The sequence below is a fragment of the Dermacentor variabilis genome, chromosome 4 (genome assembly GCF_050947875.1).
Source record: "Dermacentor variabilis isolate Ectoservices chromosome 4, ASM5094787v1, whole genome shotgun sequence".
Classification (NCBI taxonomy): domain Eukaryota; kingdom Metazoa; phylum Arthropoda; class Arachnida; order Ixodida; family Ixodidae; genus Dermacentor; species Dermacentor variabilis.
Window position 1 is genome coordinate 47,164,814 of NC_134571.1, and position 16,002 is coordinate 47,180,815.

The 16,002-nt window shown below is 45.7% G+C and overlaps 1 protein-coding gene across 1 annotated transcript; it reads left to right on the plus strand.

Annotated features, from left to right (window-relative positions):
- The first annotated feature begins 3,263 nt into the window (after positions 1-3,263).
- Positions 3,264-6,636, plus strand: LOC142577746 (uncharacterized). Its single transcript, XM_075687200.1, has one exon. The coding sequence runs from the start codon at positions 3,274-3,276 to the stop codon at positions 5,263-5,265; it is 1,992 nt and encodes a 663-aa protein (XP_075543315.1). The 5' UTR covers positions 3,264-3,273; the 3' UTR covers positions 5,266-6,636.
- The last annotated feature ends 9,366 nt before the right edge of the window (positions 6,637-16,002 follow it).

Here is a 16,002-nt window from a genome sequence, read left to right on the forward strand (position 1 = left end):
GGATCGGAACGTCCGTCGAGCAGCCTTCTTCACTGTTTACTCTTCCCTTATTGCGAATGTGGCCAGTCATGGGAAAAGGTACCACGCCTTCTAAAAAGTGGTCCCCAATAAAACGACGTCCATTGATAAGCGCAATCAAGCGACCTGATGACCGACAAGAAAAAAATCCCCTATAGCTGGACCGTTAAATAATTCATCTTCGCAATGAAATGAATCCTTTGAAGATGTTTGTTTGAAGCTTTTTGTTCCTTTTCATGTCGAAAGTGACTATCTGTGGTGTTCTAGAAGACTGTTTTCTTCGGTGCCTATATGAGATTGTGCAGAAAGTCTTGTATTCCTGGTTTTGCAACCATATTTATTATTCAAGATGTCTGCCACGCAGAAAGTAGTGAACTTCTTTACGGCTACAAGATTTTATTGCACCTCACAAAATTATTTTGTTTATTCAACAACTTTAATTTGACAGATCATTACGTTAAAGATACATACAATCCCTATAATTCTGAGATATCAAATATTTATCAGTCACACTATCACCTCGGCTTGGTAAGCAAGAAAGGATGCAAATATGCAAGATAGGCGGCAGCGCCACCTTACAATTTGCGCACTTACTCCCCGTGTCGTCAAGTGTTTGGAGGCTACAGTTCTACTTGTCAATACGAAACTATTGTACTGTATTCCAAAGGCGATTAAAGGGCAAGGCGGTCAGCATTTGGGAACTTTTCCTGCACAGCAAAAGCCCAAATACGAGAAATTACGGTGAAATTCGTGAAGGGAACGTTGCCTTTTGTTCTGTCGCCGTTCAAGTACAGTTCCCGCAAAAATAAACGCAAACAAAATTTTCAAGAATCACGCTCGGATGTCCCAAACGTTTCCAGCGCCTCTTGTAGAGACAGCAACAGGGCTATAGGGTATATCACCGCCCAACGTCCACGCAGACGTGACTCCCGAAGCCTTGAGTTTTATGATCCACCCACACGTGTTACCACATCCTTTCGGCATCGCTTTCACTGGTAATGAGCAACCTTGCACTCGTCTCCGGGCCAGTATACAAGGGCGATCAGCACAGCCTATACGCGCGCACGGCGAGGAAGTCGTAAATGTGGCGCATGCGATTAATTTCGCTTCATTCATTCCGCCGTGAAGATTGGGGCTGCCGCTTAACAAACAAGCGAGCGCCGGCACACGTGTGCACGGAAAGACCATAAAAATAAAAGGGGGGGGGGGGTGGCTCCGGTACTCAATGAGGTTAATGTCAAAACGCTCGGTGGTGCACTGTGCTTTCTCCTAAAGACGGCCGAGATTAATTACCGACCCCTGATAGAAGCTCGGCACAAGTACGTGGCGGTGCCTCCTAATGTATAGCACGTCTCGTTCCTTGATAGGCAGCGCGCGAGCGCTATGGACATGCATATGCGACGAGGTGCGCATGCGTGGTCGTCGGTGTAACACGTCCCGATAACGAGCCCCTCGTTCTTCACCAGGGCTCGTGTTGCGCTTTGCTGAATCACGCGCCGGCATGTGGATTCGTTAATTGTGGAGATCGTAGACAAGTGGGTGTATAGCGCACTTGCCAACAGATAACGCAATAACCACAGCCATACACAGCGCTTTCTTTGTGTATGTGCCTCATCGTTGTGGCGTTGATTGCGCCACAAGGCCTGCACGGGATCTTTATTTTATCGCCGTTCGAAGCAATCCGTCGTGTCCTTGTTTTTGGTTGCGAGAACCGGCATCACGAAAGAGCACGTGATTGCTTCTAGTACGGTACAGTTCGTAGCAGCGCAAAAGCGATATTTCGAGGAAAACAACAAAGTGTATCAAGGTGCAGCCAATTTGCATGCTCTACACGCCGCGAGTGGCTAAAGCACCGCACGAGGGTTATAAATGCGGTTGTAAAAACGTACTTAAACGTGGATTCCTTTTATTTCTGAGCCCACAAGACGCTTCTCAACTCACATGAAGGCGCTGGAAATCTTCCCATCTTTTGGCGCAAGTTTGATTGCGAGAGATAATAGCCGAGGAAAGTCGCTTTTACAAACATACGCGCTGTTTCTTTATTGCTACGCGAGCCGGCTGACTCGGCAAGAGTTCCAAAGTATCGCTCGTAAAAACATTGACTGATCATATGTAAGGAAAGTATGCACTGTTTTCGAATGAGTAACAAATTCCATCCAATCTTTTATTCTTACTACCAACGAGTAAAGGAAAGCTGCATGCACCATGACCGTAATATATCACGTTAGCACGTGCGTGAGCGACAAATATGGTTTGTGGTTTTTAGTGACGGTTGACAGGTCGGTTGACTTCCTTATTGTTTAATGATGCTTCAATTCCGTATATTTTATTTATTTGAAAGAAAAACAGTTAAAATTACGCGAACCAAATAACGCTCTTAAAATTGTGCCCGTACTTATCTTGTGATCCCTTCTCAAGATCAAATAACCTGCTCATGGTTGCATAATAATATCGAAGGCAGTTTACTCCTGTTTTCTAGAACCATCAGGAGGGATGGAAATCAGGAAACACACACAAAAAAGGCATTCGGGTTGTTGGCACTATTTTCTTCCCAGTGCTCATTTCAGATATTAACACATGGTGTCGACGACGCGAGTCACTCTAGAGGGAAAAAGGAATTGTGTAGTTTTATTGCCCGATATTCATGTTATCAGTTTAAATCAGTATAAGTCATCATTCGGTCAAATAATGTAAGAAATGTTTGCGTAGTTTTCTTCTTTCTTTCTTTCTTTCTTTCTTTCTCTCTTTCTTTCTTTCTTTTTTAAAGGAAGATGACCGACGCCAGATGTTAGTGGGAATACAATGTCTGCTTTCCAGATTACGTTTGTAGTCTGTCCTGCAGGAATAAGATGCAGACACCAAAAGAGAGAGAGAAAGACATTTGAGGAATCAGCTATAAGAAGCTGGACTTCAACATCTGGGGCAAAACCTTCGGTTGTGGTAATTGGTATGAATCGGTGGCTTCAGGTAGCACAAAGGCAACGCAAACAGCAAGGAAAGACAACTACAAACACTTTTTATCGTCTGTTCTCCCTGTATGGGTTGATTTGGCTCATCCTGAAGCCAGGCATCCAATGTGAACGGTCACCATTCCGGGAAATACATCAAGTCCGTCGCCTATCGTATTTATATCTCCTACGAAAACCGCGTAGCCTTTTGAGTATAAAAACATGACCTGAAAGTTCCGTGCGAACAAGATGTAACGCTCTTTTCCTTGTCCTGTCTTCGCAGGTGATATGTACGCTCCTGTGCGGCATGGCAACCGCCCAGAACTTCTACCTGCAACATGGTCTGGCGCCGCCATACATGACACCTTCGATGATGCCCTACGCGCCGGCCGAATCCAGTCCCAAGCCATCCTTCTTCCGGAAGCCTTTCTTTTCTTCTGGGAGCAGCGGCGGAAGTCGTCCGCCCGGCAAGGGCTTCTTCAGGCTACGGGCCCCGTCCTTCCTGTCGGGACTCCGGGGCTCGGCCAGCTCACCGAGGCCGAGCTTCTTCTCCTTCGGAAGGCCGTCGCAGCAGCAACAGCAGCAGCACCAGCCGCAGCCCATATTCGCGCACCAGATCGCGCTCCCGCCGCTCCAGGCAGCCGCGGCGCACCCAACCTTCCAGACGCTCCCGATGCACGGAGGGCCGCGATTCACCTTCGCTCCCGAAGCCATGTTACAACACGGACCGACGCACATGGCACAAGCGACCGAATTCGCCGAGAGCCAGATCGACTCGGACCGATCACCCGGTAGCTACCCGGGGCTGTCATCGCTCTTCCAGCCGCAGACCAGCGAGTCGTTCGGCTCCTCGGTTGGCGACCAGGACAGCTTCCAGCAGCACGTGAACTCGGTCGTGCAGATTTCGCCGTCGCCAAACAACGCTTACAGCTACAAGACAGGAGGCTCGAGCGTCTACAACGGAATCATGACGGCGCAGCTGGGAGTGCCCGTGAGCTTGACCAACTACGGCGACGGCCCCGTGGCCATTCCGGTCGGGGCGACTAGAGGCCAGCAAGGAGATGGATCTGGAACGGACTCGCAGAGCTACACGCCTTCCGCCGAGATCTACACGCAATCGCAGGGATCTAGCGCGCAGAAGGAGCAGTCGTCGTCGGCAGACCAGCAGTACAGCACGTTCGCTACCGCCTTCCAACAAGCCCAGCCGGCCTCGGCAGGGTACGGCCAGAGCAGCTCCTCGGGAACTCGCTACTCGTCGTCGCCTTCGTCTGATCCCACTTTAACTTTCTACGCACCTCAATCTAGCTCTGCCTACAGTGGTTCCCCTCAGACGTATACGCTTTCATCTGGGGGTGGATACGTCGGCTCTTCTCCGTCGGCATTTATCGGTGGACTCACGAGTGGCTATGAAACGAGCATCACAAATCACGGATCAGGCTCGAACAAATACGGGCCAGCCTACAGCCTCGTAGGGAGCGGCAACTATCCTACATCCTCTTCAGGAAGCTACGGTAGTTCACAGCCATCGTCATACACTTCCTCTAGCGGCGCCTACAGTCCGTCAAGTTACGGCAGTTCGTCGGGCCGCTACACAGTGCCAACCAGGTCGTACACTTCGAGCCAGCCGTCGTCCGGGTACTCATCGGCCTACTCTAGCGGATCACCCTCCAAGTACAGCACAACGGGAAGTGCCTATTCAAGCGGCTACGGCAGCAGCTCCTCGTCCTCTCTCCCGAGCTCATCCGTTGCGTACGACAACTCTCAATCGAACTACGGCTCCTACGGACAGCGCTATCCTTCGTCCTCTTATAGCACCTCTTCGCAGTCGTCTTACTCGCCGAAACGACCAGCCACGAACTATGCCAGCACATCCACGTCCTACAAAAACTCGCAGGCTGCCGCGGCTGTAGCACAGGCTCTGAAGGCGTACGCAGCCGGGAATGCCAAGTACGGGTCTACAAAGACCTCGTCTCCGAGCGCGGACAGCTCCTACTCGACGTCTTACGGCTCTTCGTCGGGCTCGACGAGCTACGGTGACAAGAGTGCCGCAGCTCCGTACTTTAGGGCCAAGACGTCGTCCTCAGCGTACAACAAGTACGGCGACGCTTCCTTAGGCTACACAGACAGCGGCAGTGACAGTGGAAGCAGCGGCACTAAGACGTCGTCCAAGTCGTCGTACGATCAGAGGACCGTGGGCCAGACGCTTCGGGTCAGCGGAGACAGCGCAAGCAGCAGCGACGCGTACACTACGTCAACAAGAACCACGAGCAGCACACCCAGTAAATCGAGTACAGTCTAGGCCAGCGCTATAATGGCGCCGTTAGGTTGAGAGGCACACATACAAGATAGTAATGAGCTTCGGAAGAGTACCATACCTCGCACAAACGTGCCGAAGCTTTGAGCAAAAGCAGCAGCAACGGTCCCGAACAGAGTACTGACAAAACAAGCAAACGAAAACGCCTAGTGAACAATACTTGCAAGACAGTTGCACGATTTCTTACTCAAAGAATACTTTCAACATTATGATGTCACTTGCGTCCCTTGGAAACCTCTTCGAGATAACGACGACCGTCTATTTCTTAATCTTTGATTATACTAGCCGGCAGTGCCGGCTAATCTTTACTGAGAAGCGCATTCATGTTATTTACTCCATACATTTACGCTGTCGTCATATGCAGGTATAAAATATTCCTTGCTGCTTTTATTCTTCACGGGCTGCATAAAGGAAACCAGGAGCTATTTCTCGTGCTACCCATCTGGAACGAAGGGGTCCCACCGCAGACATATAATTCCAAGGAAGCAAGCATTAGAAGGCTCCTAGCTCGATATCCCTGCATCAAATACCGCCGTCCTACATACATTTATCGCGGGACAAACACCAGCGCTAAAATTTCGCAACACTCCAGCAGCTGGACTCTGGTGGTGTACTCGAGTCATACATTGCACTGGACGTATGTAGAGCAAGACAGCGTTCGAGCTGCCCAGACTTGCCGCTATGCGCCTCTCAACCTAGTGGGTGGAAATGCAATTTAGAAGGAGCGCATGGGAACGGGTAGACAAGCCGGTCAGCCTTCAGAGTTTGGCCTTACGAGGCGGTAGTGAAATGAGCGATGAAGAAGGAGAAGAAAAAAAAAATGTACATACCGAGAACGCTCCCAAGGAGCTTGTTTCAGACCTAACGCTATGTGTCTTTGCTGTCCTTTCCTTGCTTAACGATTTTTCAGTGACGTCTTCCCGTACTTTCTCAGTCATCTCCCTCCTCTTTTATATCGTCGTGCAGAAGAGAAAAAAAAATCATCTTCATCATACCCTAATGAGAGAGCGAGAGAGGCACCTACCAATTACATGATATCAGCGCCCTGCATGAGGTCACCATGTCGTGTGTGTGTTCTTCTTACCTTTTTATTATTTGTTTTTCGAGTGCTTATAGTGCCCTATTTATGACATACTGATCGTTTCCTGCCTCCGTTCACCACCTAATTCCTACCTGTAGTTGATTTTTTTTTTACATATACGTGTATGTAAGCAACTTGTATTTCCTGTTTGAATCCGTGTCAGTGGGGCGAGCAAAAGAAGAGACGTAGCTGGGCGCCTACAGCATACATGCATTACCTCTACTTTTGAATGACCGCTTACTTTTGCCGCCATTTTTTATTTATGCCGAAAAAAATAAACAAAAAAACACACATCTAACAAAGAGTGAGCGTGTCGTTATTACGCGCGAATGACCCAGCTGAAGCAAGTCAAGGAGCTCAACCAGGCGTGTGCTCGTCCTGAGTGCATCGAAGGATCGAGCGAAGTCGCTCGCCAAGAACTTTTGCACAAAGGGCGTCTTCACGGTATGATGAATGCTTCTGCTCTTCGGATTCCTGTAATCAAAGCGAATGACATCTGGGCTGTTAGTAACGTGTGAAGAAGGCGAACGTTGAAGCCATTTTACTGATGCTCCGAACCACACACGTGTAGCCGTCAGCCGTGCCATGTTGTTCATTGTATTGTTGTAACGTTGTAGATTCCTCCTGCTTCAGTCATATAATGCGCTATTTGTTTAAACAAAGGAAATTTAATACTTGACAGGGGATGCTTTTGCGATAAGCAGGAGTCAAAAGGATTTCAAGTGCCAACATGCAAAGTATTCCGTTCTAGTGGTCGGAAATGCTATCGTTGGTGTATCTTCAATTTAACGATACATAACTTTTGCGAACCTCAAGACATCCATACACGTTTTTCTGGCCTAGCATACATGATTCAATATGGTGTCACGACTATTCTACGTTAATTCTTGTCTATGTTTTGTGTTGTATATATTGCGTATTTGATTTTTCTTTCACGCGCAGCTATGCTTTGCAGTTTGGCATATAGCCTACCGTGATCTCCTGTTGCTTTGGATAGCCTCGTTAAGTATAGTTAAGCCATTTCATTCACCAACAGGAACACGGTGCTGAAATCATTGTCGAAACGGGTAAATTCAGCAATGTGCAATGCACGTTTTGCTCGTTTTCTTGTGTCTGTGCACGTGTAATGCTTGAAAACTCTCCCTACATGCAAACTATACCCACGCAGTCTGAAAGTCGGCGTTTTCGGTTTTTTTTTTCATACAACACCCGAATTTTGGCCGTTCCGCGATCCAAAACAGAAGCCCTACTCTGTTCGTAGCGCTTGGAGCACAGAGACGAGGCAGACTGCACTGTAAGGACATCACATACGAACACGCATTCTCTATTCGGACGTCATCTATGCACTCCGTTGGATTGCCTTCAGCAAAGCGTGAGCCCACCCAGGGAATTGAAATAACTACACATGCGCGCGTTTTGACTGCGGCGCGCCTCCAGAACTCGGTTGACGAAGTCACCGCATCCACAACTCTTTTCAATCGCCCGCGCAGTGAGAAGCCCGGCAAGGTCGCTCGTGGAAAGCGTTTAATGAACGGAAGCCTTTCACTCTTCGGTCGTTTGACGTCACCGCCGACATACGCTCGATTAAAGTGAGTTTCGGCTGACGTTAATTAAATCCGCCAGGCTTTAACTCCCTGCACTGAATTCGACTGAGCCTTTTCTAGCTGTACCGTTATAAAATAGGCGGCCAAGATCCCAAACGTAAAGGCGTTTTCTGAGAACTTTCAGCATTGCTACTGGTTCCATTAGTGGTGGAACAAATGCAAAAAAAAAAAAAATCTGCCCACAAGTTTTTGTGGGCAGATAAAGGAAGGAAGCGCCTTGGTAATGAACTTTGGAAGACAGGTGATGCCCAAGTTTTGGCAGTTTTACAATATTGGCTCGCATAAACTTTAGCGCACGTCGTTTGAGTTCCCTTCGTTCCCTTTAACGGCAACCGGATGCTGGGAAAAGTCTTTCGAGCATTACCTTCGCACTACTAAATAGTACGTAAGTTCTGCGAGTTCTACCCACCAACACTTTCGGTGAAATCTGCCGAAGGGACTAATTACCTTTCTTTGATTCAAGCGAAGTGAAATCACTAGAAATGCACGTTGGAGAATGCAAAAAATGGAACTCGAAATTTCTAGCATGATCAGGTTTCTTTCGGGAAAAGGAATTGCACAGCAGAGGACAGGATCGTATCTTTTTGAGGATGCCGTGTAACACACTTCGTAAGCAAAAAGAATTCAGCAAGGCATATTTAAAACGTATAAACGAAACAAATTCTGGCAGGAGAAGAATATAATGATATTGAAGCAACACAAATGATGGTGAGACAGTGTTATCAATGTTTTATTGTGCTTTTCACAATACATCTCACTCTCACGCAAACACACACGCGCAAAGAAATATAGAATTATAGCACTCGCCAACACCAACAAGCTGCGTGGCACAGAGTGGCACTTCAGGTAAGCGTAGTCTATACGAAATGCCTGCTCTGCCCTAGGTTACATTTGAAGAAGTCAAGCAGAACTGTAGAATGAATTAGTGAGCACAGTGACTTCATTTCACGGTTATAGAAGGCAATCAGCGCTCGAGCGAGGTTTCAAAATGCGAGCCATTTTCGCGTTTTCGGTTTTCTGCACCAGATGACGCCCTCTTGTAAGTGGTGGTAATTTCGAACAACAGATGTCGACGCTGCGTCGCTTTTTGTTTTCGGGGACGCTGAAACCACGCGGTTTCTCTTTTTGATTAAGCAAGGATCTGTTTAAAAAAAGATTATGAGTGTACGAAACACGATATTTCGTGACCTTCCGTGCCAAGTGTTTCACTAATCTTCAGTGGAACGCTTACCGACGTTTTTTGTGATACCATAGTGTTAGGGTAGTGGCACTGCGAAGCGAACACCCTGAAGTTCATGTCAGATTTTACTTTGCGTAAATACAGTGAAATAAAGAAAGACTGTGTAGGTGCTCTTGCCGGAGTATCGTAGTTTGAGATTGCGTCATGCACACAACGTGGAGGATTAACATATGCATCAATGAAAACTTAAAACAACAACAACAACAATAAAAAGGATCAGCCTACTTCAGTGATTCCTTCGGCTCTGAATTCATTTACTCAGACAGTAACGGGCGGAGCCCGCCATCTTCTGAAGAATAACTGCTTTTGAAATACATGCGCAGAGGCTGCTATAGAAGGCAAGAAATTAGCATACGGGCGAACAAAAGAAGGATAAAAAAAGAAACAAATAAATTGCGAGGCCCGTTCATGACGATGCTTCTTGGGATTGTTGGCACATAGCTTGCACCCATCGTAAATGCCAAGGTGAAGGGACAATTGTAATTATGTCCTGTATTAGCTTCACCATTGCTTTTACGAGTTGCATCTATGGTTTCTTTATGACTGTGGGCTATATTGTCGCCACGAAGCCACACTCAGCACGCCGAACTGATACTCCGAACATTACTTGACGGCCAAGAAGAGAAACTGCAAACTAACGGCATAGTGGTTAGCCGGTCCAACGTTGGTTTTTCTACCCTACAATGGAAGAACGAGTGAGTGGACAGAAAGAAAGCAGCAGGGGAGACACTCAATAACCCACAGGATGAAATGATGAAAGCTGCGTTACGTGCACTACTAGTAAAGGGTCGTCGACAGTGGTGCAAGCTGCAATCTATTTGACACCACAAACCTGCAGTCATCGCAAAAACTTAATAAAGAACTGTTATTGTACTTGTTCATGCGTGTTGGAAACTGATTAGTCGCAGCTTAAGGGGAACATTTTCTTTTCTTTCTTTTTTTCAATACGACAATACAAAAGGAAGATCGGGAACACATGTGGGTTATTTTGTTGAACAGGCTAATTGACTGCAAATTCTTCATTGTAGGAGCACTCTTAATATAAATAAAGGATAAAAAAGTTCAAAAACTATCCTGGCACGTACTTTCTCATCCTTAAACGAAGCACTTTGTAATAACAGTGTTCGCTGCAAATCCTGTTCATCAGCTTTCAGTTCAACACATGTAACGGGGCACATCTACTGCGCCGCGGAAGCCTTCAGTCATTAATTATGATGGACCGTCAGTAAATGAACCAATGATGTATAATTTTATTTCGAGTTGTTGAAGACTCCACTGAAAGAAATTCGTGGTGTCAGGATAACCCTTTGGGTATCCTTCTAGTGAGTCTTCGCAATTATATGGCTGAATTAAACCTCAATTTAGTCTGCCTTCGGTCATGTCGTGTATTCTCATTTAAAAAATAAAATTCACCGAGTCATAGCGGTCGGGCAAGCTTATTATTGACTGAAGGCATTACGAGGCCGGATAAACTATGGCTTCACAATTGATAAGTAAACGTGGCAGGTCGAATGTGCCGTCAAAGGCGGCAGTGGCTTCAGTGAAGCTGTCGTGTGTAGCGACAGACTGCAGTGTGAAGTGAACTGGAGTTACGTGAGGTGAGCAGACGATGGAATTTATCTGCAACACATTGTCCGCGTCTTTTGCTTGCCGCTGCTGGACACAACTAGCAGAAACGAGCCAAGCACATAAAACATGTACACCCTAACTGCAGTGAAAAAATATTGCAATAATGATCACATGAAATACGAAAATTTATAACGGCGCTTTTTAGCCTCGCCTTCGGTTATTCCTGGTAAGAAGCTGCGGAGAAGCACAAGGACAGATCTGGTGCGGGGCTTGCCGTTAACACTACGCCTGCGAAATCTTAGATGCGGCGGTGAGGCAATGGAAGAGGTAATAAAAATAAATGTTACGACATTTACAGACCGCATTTTAAAGTGAAGCTGTCTCTGATTCTTTACCCCGCTGGCCTAATGCTGGAGTGTGTCTTGTACGATTGGTCGCGAAAGGTCGAAGCTAACCACAACCAGGAATGTTACACGCCGAGCGGTGACTCAAGCGTTAGGAGGCACGAAACGGGGCCGAAGTCAGTACCGTGTGCACAGCAGACGGAAGCCCGAAAGAAGCGTCGAGTGGAGCGGCAATACGGATCGACACGTGGTCTTCGATACGCATAGAAGCGTGGTTTGTAACGTGAGCGCACGCTGGCTTGTAAGTACGAAGAGGAGCAACGTCGTATTACGCTATATTGTTGAGTTTCCCATCTTGTGAGTTCTGATTGGCCGAGAGGGCTGCTTTGGCTTTTCTGATTGGTTCAAAATGCCGCCATTACTGAATTTTACAAAATGACGGAATTCGAGAATGTTCAGTATAAGATTCGGAAGCAGCGTCGATACGCTGTGAAGAGCAACTTGGAACGCGAGTGCATGCTTGCTCGTGAACGCGAAGCGAAGTGGCGCCAACGTGCACTGATGAGAAGGCAGCGGAACGAGACCGCGTCGTTTACGGGCGCAAACAAGTATCCTGAGAAACACTTCGTGCAGGACGAGTTCGGTTAAATGGGCAGCGTGTATGACAGACTTTGACTTGGTGACACACGTGTCTTGCGGCGCATGGTTAGGTTGAGCGACAGCTTTCCCAGTGAAAACTTTGTCGGCCATCGTAAGCAAAGGACGACTCCTCTATGGACTTGCACGTGAGTACGAAGGCAGGTTTTGTAGCTTTGCAGCGCTTTCGAGAGAAGGGCCGATGCACGTTCACATCAGTCCAGAGTGCGTTATGGCGATGCCCAAGGAGCTACCGTTGGGATTATGTACACGTGTAAATGGTTGCTAAACAAGAACAGCATTCATCGATGGGAAACATACAAACGTTTCTTCCTTAAACTGACTCCCACAGATCATGGTATCCGTCAAATTTTTCTAAGGAAAGTTTTGTAATAGGCAACCAGTAGGAGTGATCGAAAGTTCGAAGTTTCGAATACTAACAAAACATTACACACTAAATATTCGTATTCCTATTCGGAAAGGTAGGATCTGGTATCTTCAAACGCTTAAAAGCAGCCAAATAATGTGCAAGAACCGACTGTTAGAGTCTACAGTCCTCCGCCCGCTAGATAGAGTATCGCAAATTATCAGTGGCAGAACAGCGACAAAAATTTTCGAATAATGCTGAAACAAAATAGGTAATGCAAGTTTTCTTTTCGATTTCGCGGCAGAAGCCTACATGACAACCCGTTATTTTTTTTTGTAGACTCTCATGTATATTCTTTGCGGTGTAATCAACTGGCAGTTTTACAACCGTTGAGTTTTTCCTGTGTAACGGATCCTTTTACGTGTGTTTACGGTATACAAGTCCCTGAACAGCTTCTTGTTTTCTTTATCCACAACTTTTGTTCTTTTTTTTTTCGACAGCAATTTTTTTAGCGTTTTTGGAAAGGTACTCGTATATCAGCCATTTATTCTCAGAAACATTGTTTGCAACCACGCTCTAAAGATTTTGAGGGCTTACGCGTGCAGCTTATTAAATGATAAGCGATTAGTGATCTTGCGTTTAAAACTAATCATAATTCTCCCGTATTAATAGGTTTCTTTCTTTTTTTAGTTTTTCAGTACAAGCGTTATGCCTAATAGTATATCAGAATAAATGTTCCGGCTGTTAATATAAGCGTTTGTGTTTACCTATTCGATATTCGATTCGATATTCGATCCTTACTATTAACATTCGACTCGTATTAGAAAAATTCGATTTTCGGTCACTTGAAACCGCTTACGGTAACCACTTATGGCTAGGTGATATGACAGCGAACTAGGCAGTAACCAGGCGACTGCCGAAAATATTGCGAAGTGTGGCTTATCAATCAATCAATCAATCAATCAATCAATCAATCAATCAATCAATCAATCAATCAATCAATCAATCAATAATTATGAGTTGAAATCTTCGTAACAAGCCCAATAGGTATCCGGCTTCTCCCCAAAGTCAAATTATTTAGTGAAATTTAGGAGGATGACGACTGGTAAAGTAAAGCCTATTAGCTATTTAGCAGTTCGCAGCCGAATGCGGGGCAGCTAGTTGCAATAAATACAAATGATCAATAAAGGGCAAGAAGATTGCATATATCACATTTCTCATGGTCTGACGTTGGATGAACCTGCTTAGGGAATTTTTTGTGTTCAATTATTAAAGTTTGCGTTGGCTGCCTCAATTGCTATAATATTGTCAAACATAATGACTGACCGTAGCCGGTGTGCAAGCAGCAATCCTTGCATGCCAGTAGTGCTGACAATCTGGACCGATCCCATCTGGATACCCAGCACCTGGGGCTTTATTCGCACGTACACAGTCATTGAGCAAGAAATTATTCTTTTCATGCATGTAGCCGATCCTTAGCTGACACCTGAATAATCTGCATCACGTCACCCCTGCACTACCACATCATAGCGCTAGGAATGGCGCCTGACACACTTGTGCTGTCGAGGCGTGATTTCAGGATCGGCAACGGCGCGTGAGCAGCCTTCTGTGCGAACGGCACTTACCGCCAAGTTCCGTCGTCGACTGCCGCCCTCTGTCGTCGTGCAATGCACTCACTGGATGTCGAGGTGGCACCTGGACGCCCTCCAACAGCGACGCGCCGCTTTCAAACGCGCAAGCGCGGCCGTACGAAAGCCGAGAACAAGAGCAGTACATGCATCACTTAGCTGATTGCTTGAGAAAGAAAAAAAAGGTCTCCTGGTACAAATCTTTTGGAAGAAAAGGTATAGCGAGAGAGAAAGAGAGAGAGGGATCGAGGGAGAGGCAGAAAATACAGACTGGGCAGCGTCGAGTCGTTGACGGCATTTTGTCTTTCCGCGGCAATGTACCCCTCCCATCGGCTAGAAGCCTTGCAGTCATACAACCTAACGAATGTTTTCACAAGCAATGCTGTAGATCGGCCTCCACTTGAAGACTAAAGGTTTCTCCGCATTTCCCACTCTCCCGCTCTTGTCCCCTCGTCTTAGAAACCCCGCTTACAGACGTCAGGCGACAGCGCTCATTTTCTTTGCAGTCTCTCCCTTTGCGGCCAGCCGCCACCAACAACAACCGCACGTGATGTCCCTCTACTAACCCGATAAAACCAACCTGCCGAGGATGACGAGGCCATCTTTGACGAAGATAGTTCCTCCTATCGGAACGTTGGCCAGCCTTTCTGAGGCATCTTATCACTGTTTATAACATCCATACCACAGTGTGCTACTCGATCTGTCAGCCGCATTCATGATTTTGAATGTGCACTGTTGTTATTTTGTGACTCTACAAACGGACAAACTCATCCTCAACTTTATTTTTGTTTCTCAGGCTTAGAGCGTGAAGTTAAAAGGAGTGTTGTTACAAGCAACCGTGATGTTACAAGTAGATTCCGATTCCTAGTGCATAGCATAGCGTGGAGAAGAGAGAGAAAGAGAGAGAGAAATAGAAAAGAGGACAGGCAGGCAGATAGCTCGGTCAAGGAGAAAGCCAATGTATTAGTACTCCACATACTCTCTGAAGTTTTACATCTCCAAGCAAAAGCCCGAGTGGAAAACACAGAAACTGCTAGTTGCTTTATTTTAATGTATGTTACTTACCTATTTATTTATTTATTTATTTCATTACCCTAAGGGCCAGAGGGCATTATATTCGATAAAGTGGAAAACGAAAAATAACAGCTGTAAATTTGTATAAAACTAAAAAAAAATGGAAAAGTTACATCAATACAATAAAGGAAATGAACAATAAATAGCGCACAGTACATGGAGGAAAAGAAAAACAAAAGAAAGGAAACCGCTGAGCATACGAAGCATAAAGATATCTTATCAACAAATAAAGAAAACAAAAGAAATGACACTCAAAGCACTAATAATGCCTACAAAACAAGACTGGTGGGATAAAGAAGAAGGCCACGCAAAATTAAGAAGGATGATCATGCTACAATCTTTCGCGTTTATGACAACAGCAGGTTAGTTAAAGCAGCTTTGAACTTAGGATTATTAGATAGTACGACGACAGATCGAGGAAGGCGATTCCAACTTGCTGATAAACTGGGGATGAATGAGATGAAAAAATGATTGATGGGGCATGAAGGAATATACCAACCTTATGACAATGGTCTATGCGAGCTAGAACGTAACAAGGGAGTGTTATCAATTTATTCTTAAGAATGGGGTTGCCATAATATATCTTATGGAAAAGGCAAAGGCGGAATATTTTTCTACTTTGGGTTAGCAATGGTAATGATACGCTTGCTTTCATAGTGGTGACGCTGGAATTGCGGTGATAATTAGAAAGAATGAAGAAAGTCGCTCGCATCTGGATAGATTCAAGTTGATAGATGAGCGTCTCTTCACTGGGGTGCCAGACAGATGCAGCATATTCAAGTTTATTACGAACTAACGATTGATAAAAAAGTAGTTTCACAGAACTAGAAGAAGTAAAAATTGCGGCGTATGTAGCCTAACATGTAATTAGCATTGTTGGCTTTATGGTCTACATGCATCTTCCAAGAAAGATTCGAAGAATTTTTTTTAAAAACGCCTAGATATTTGTGACAAGACATAGATTCGAAGTTACTAGTATTAAAATGGGTATGAGGGCAGTGTAGTATTACGACTAGAAACACGCATGTATTTACATTTGTTAATGTTTAGTTCCATGTTCCACGTGTTAGCCTAGTAGAGAGCATGGTTGATATCAGACTGAAGACCTATATCGGTGTCACTGCTAATTTCGCGGTAAAGGACACAGTCGTCTGCAAAAAGATTAATTTATGAGCATAA

What these genes read in the sequence shown, in the direction of transcription:
- LOC142577746 (XM_075687200.1), top strand. Translation starts at nt 3,274, where the DNA reads ATGGCAACCGCCCAGAACTTCTACCTGCAACATGGTCTGGCGCCGCCA.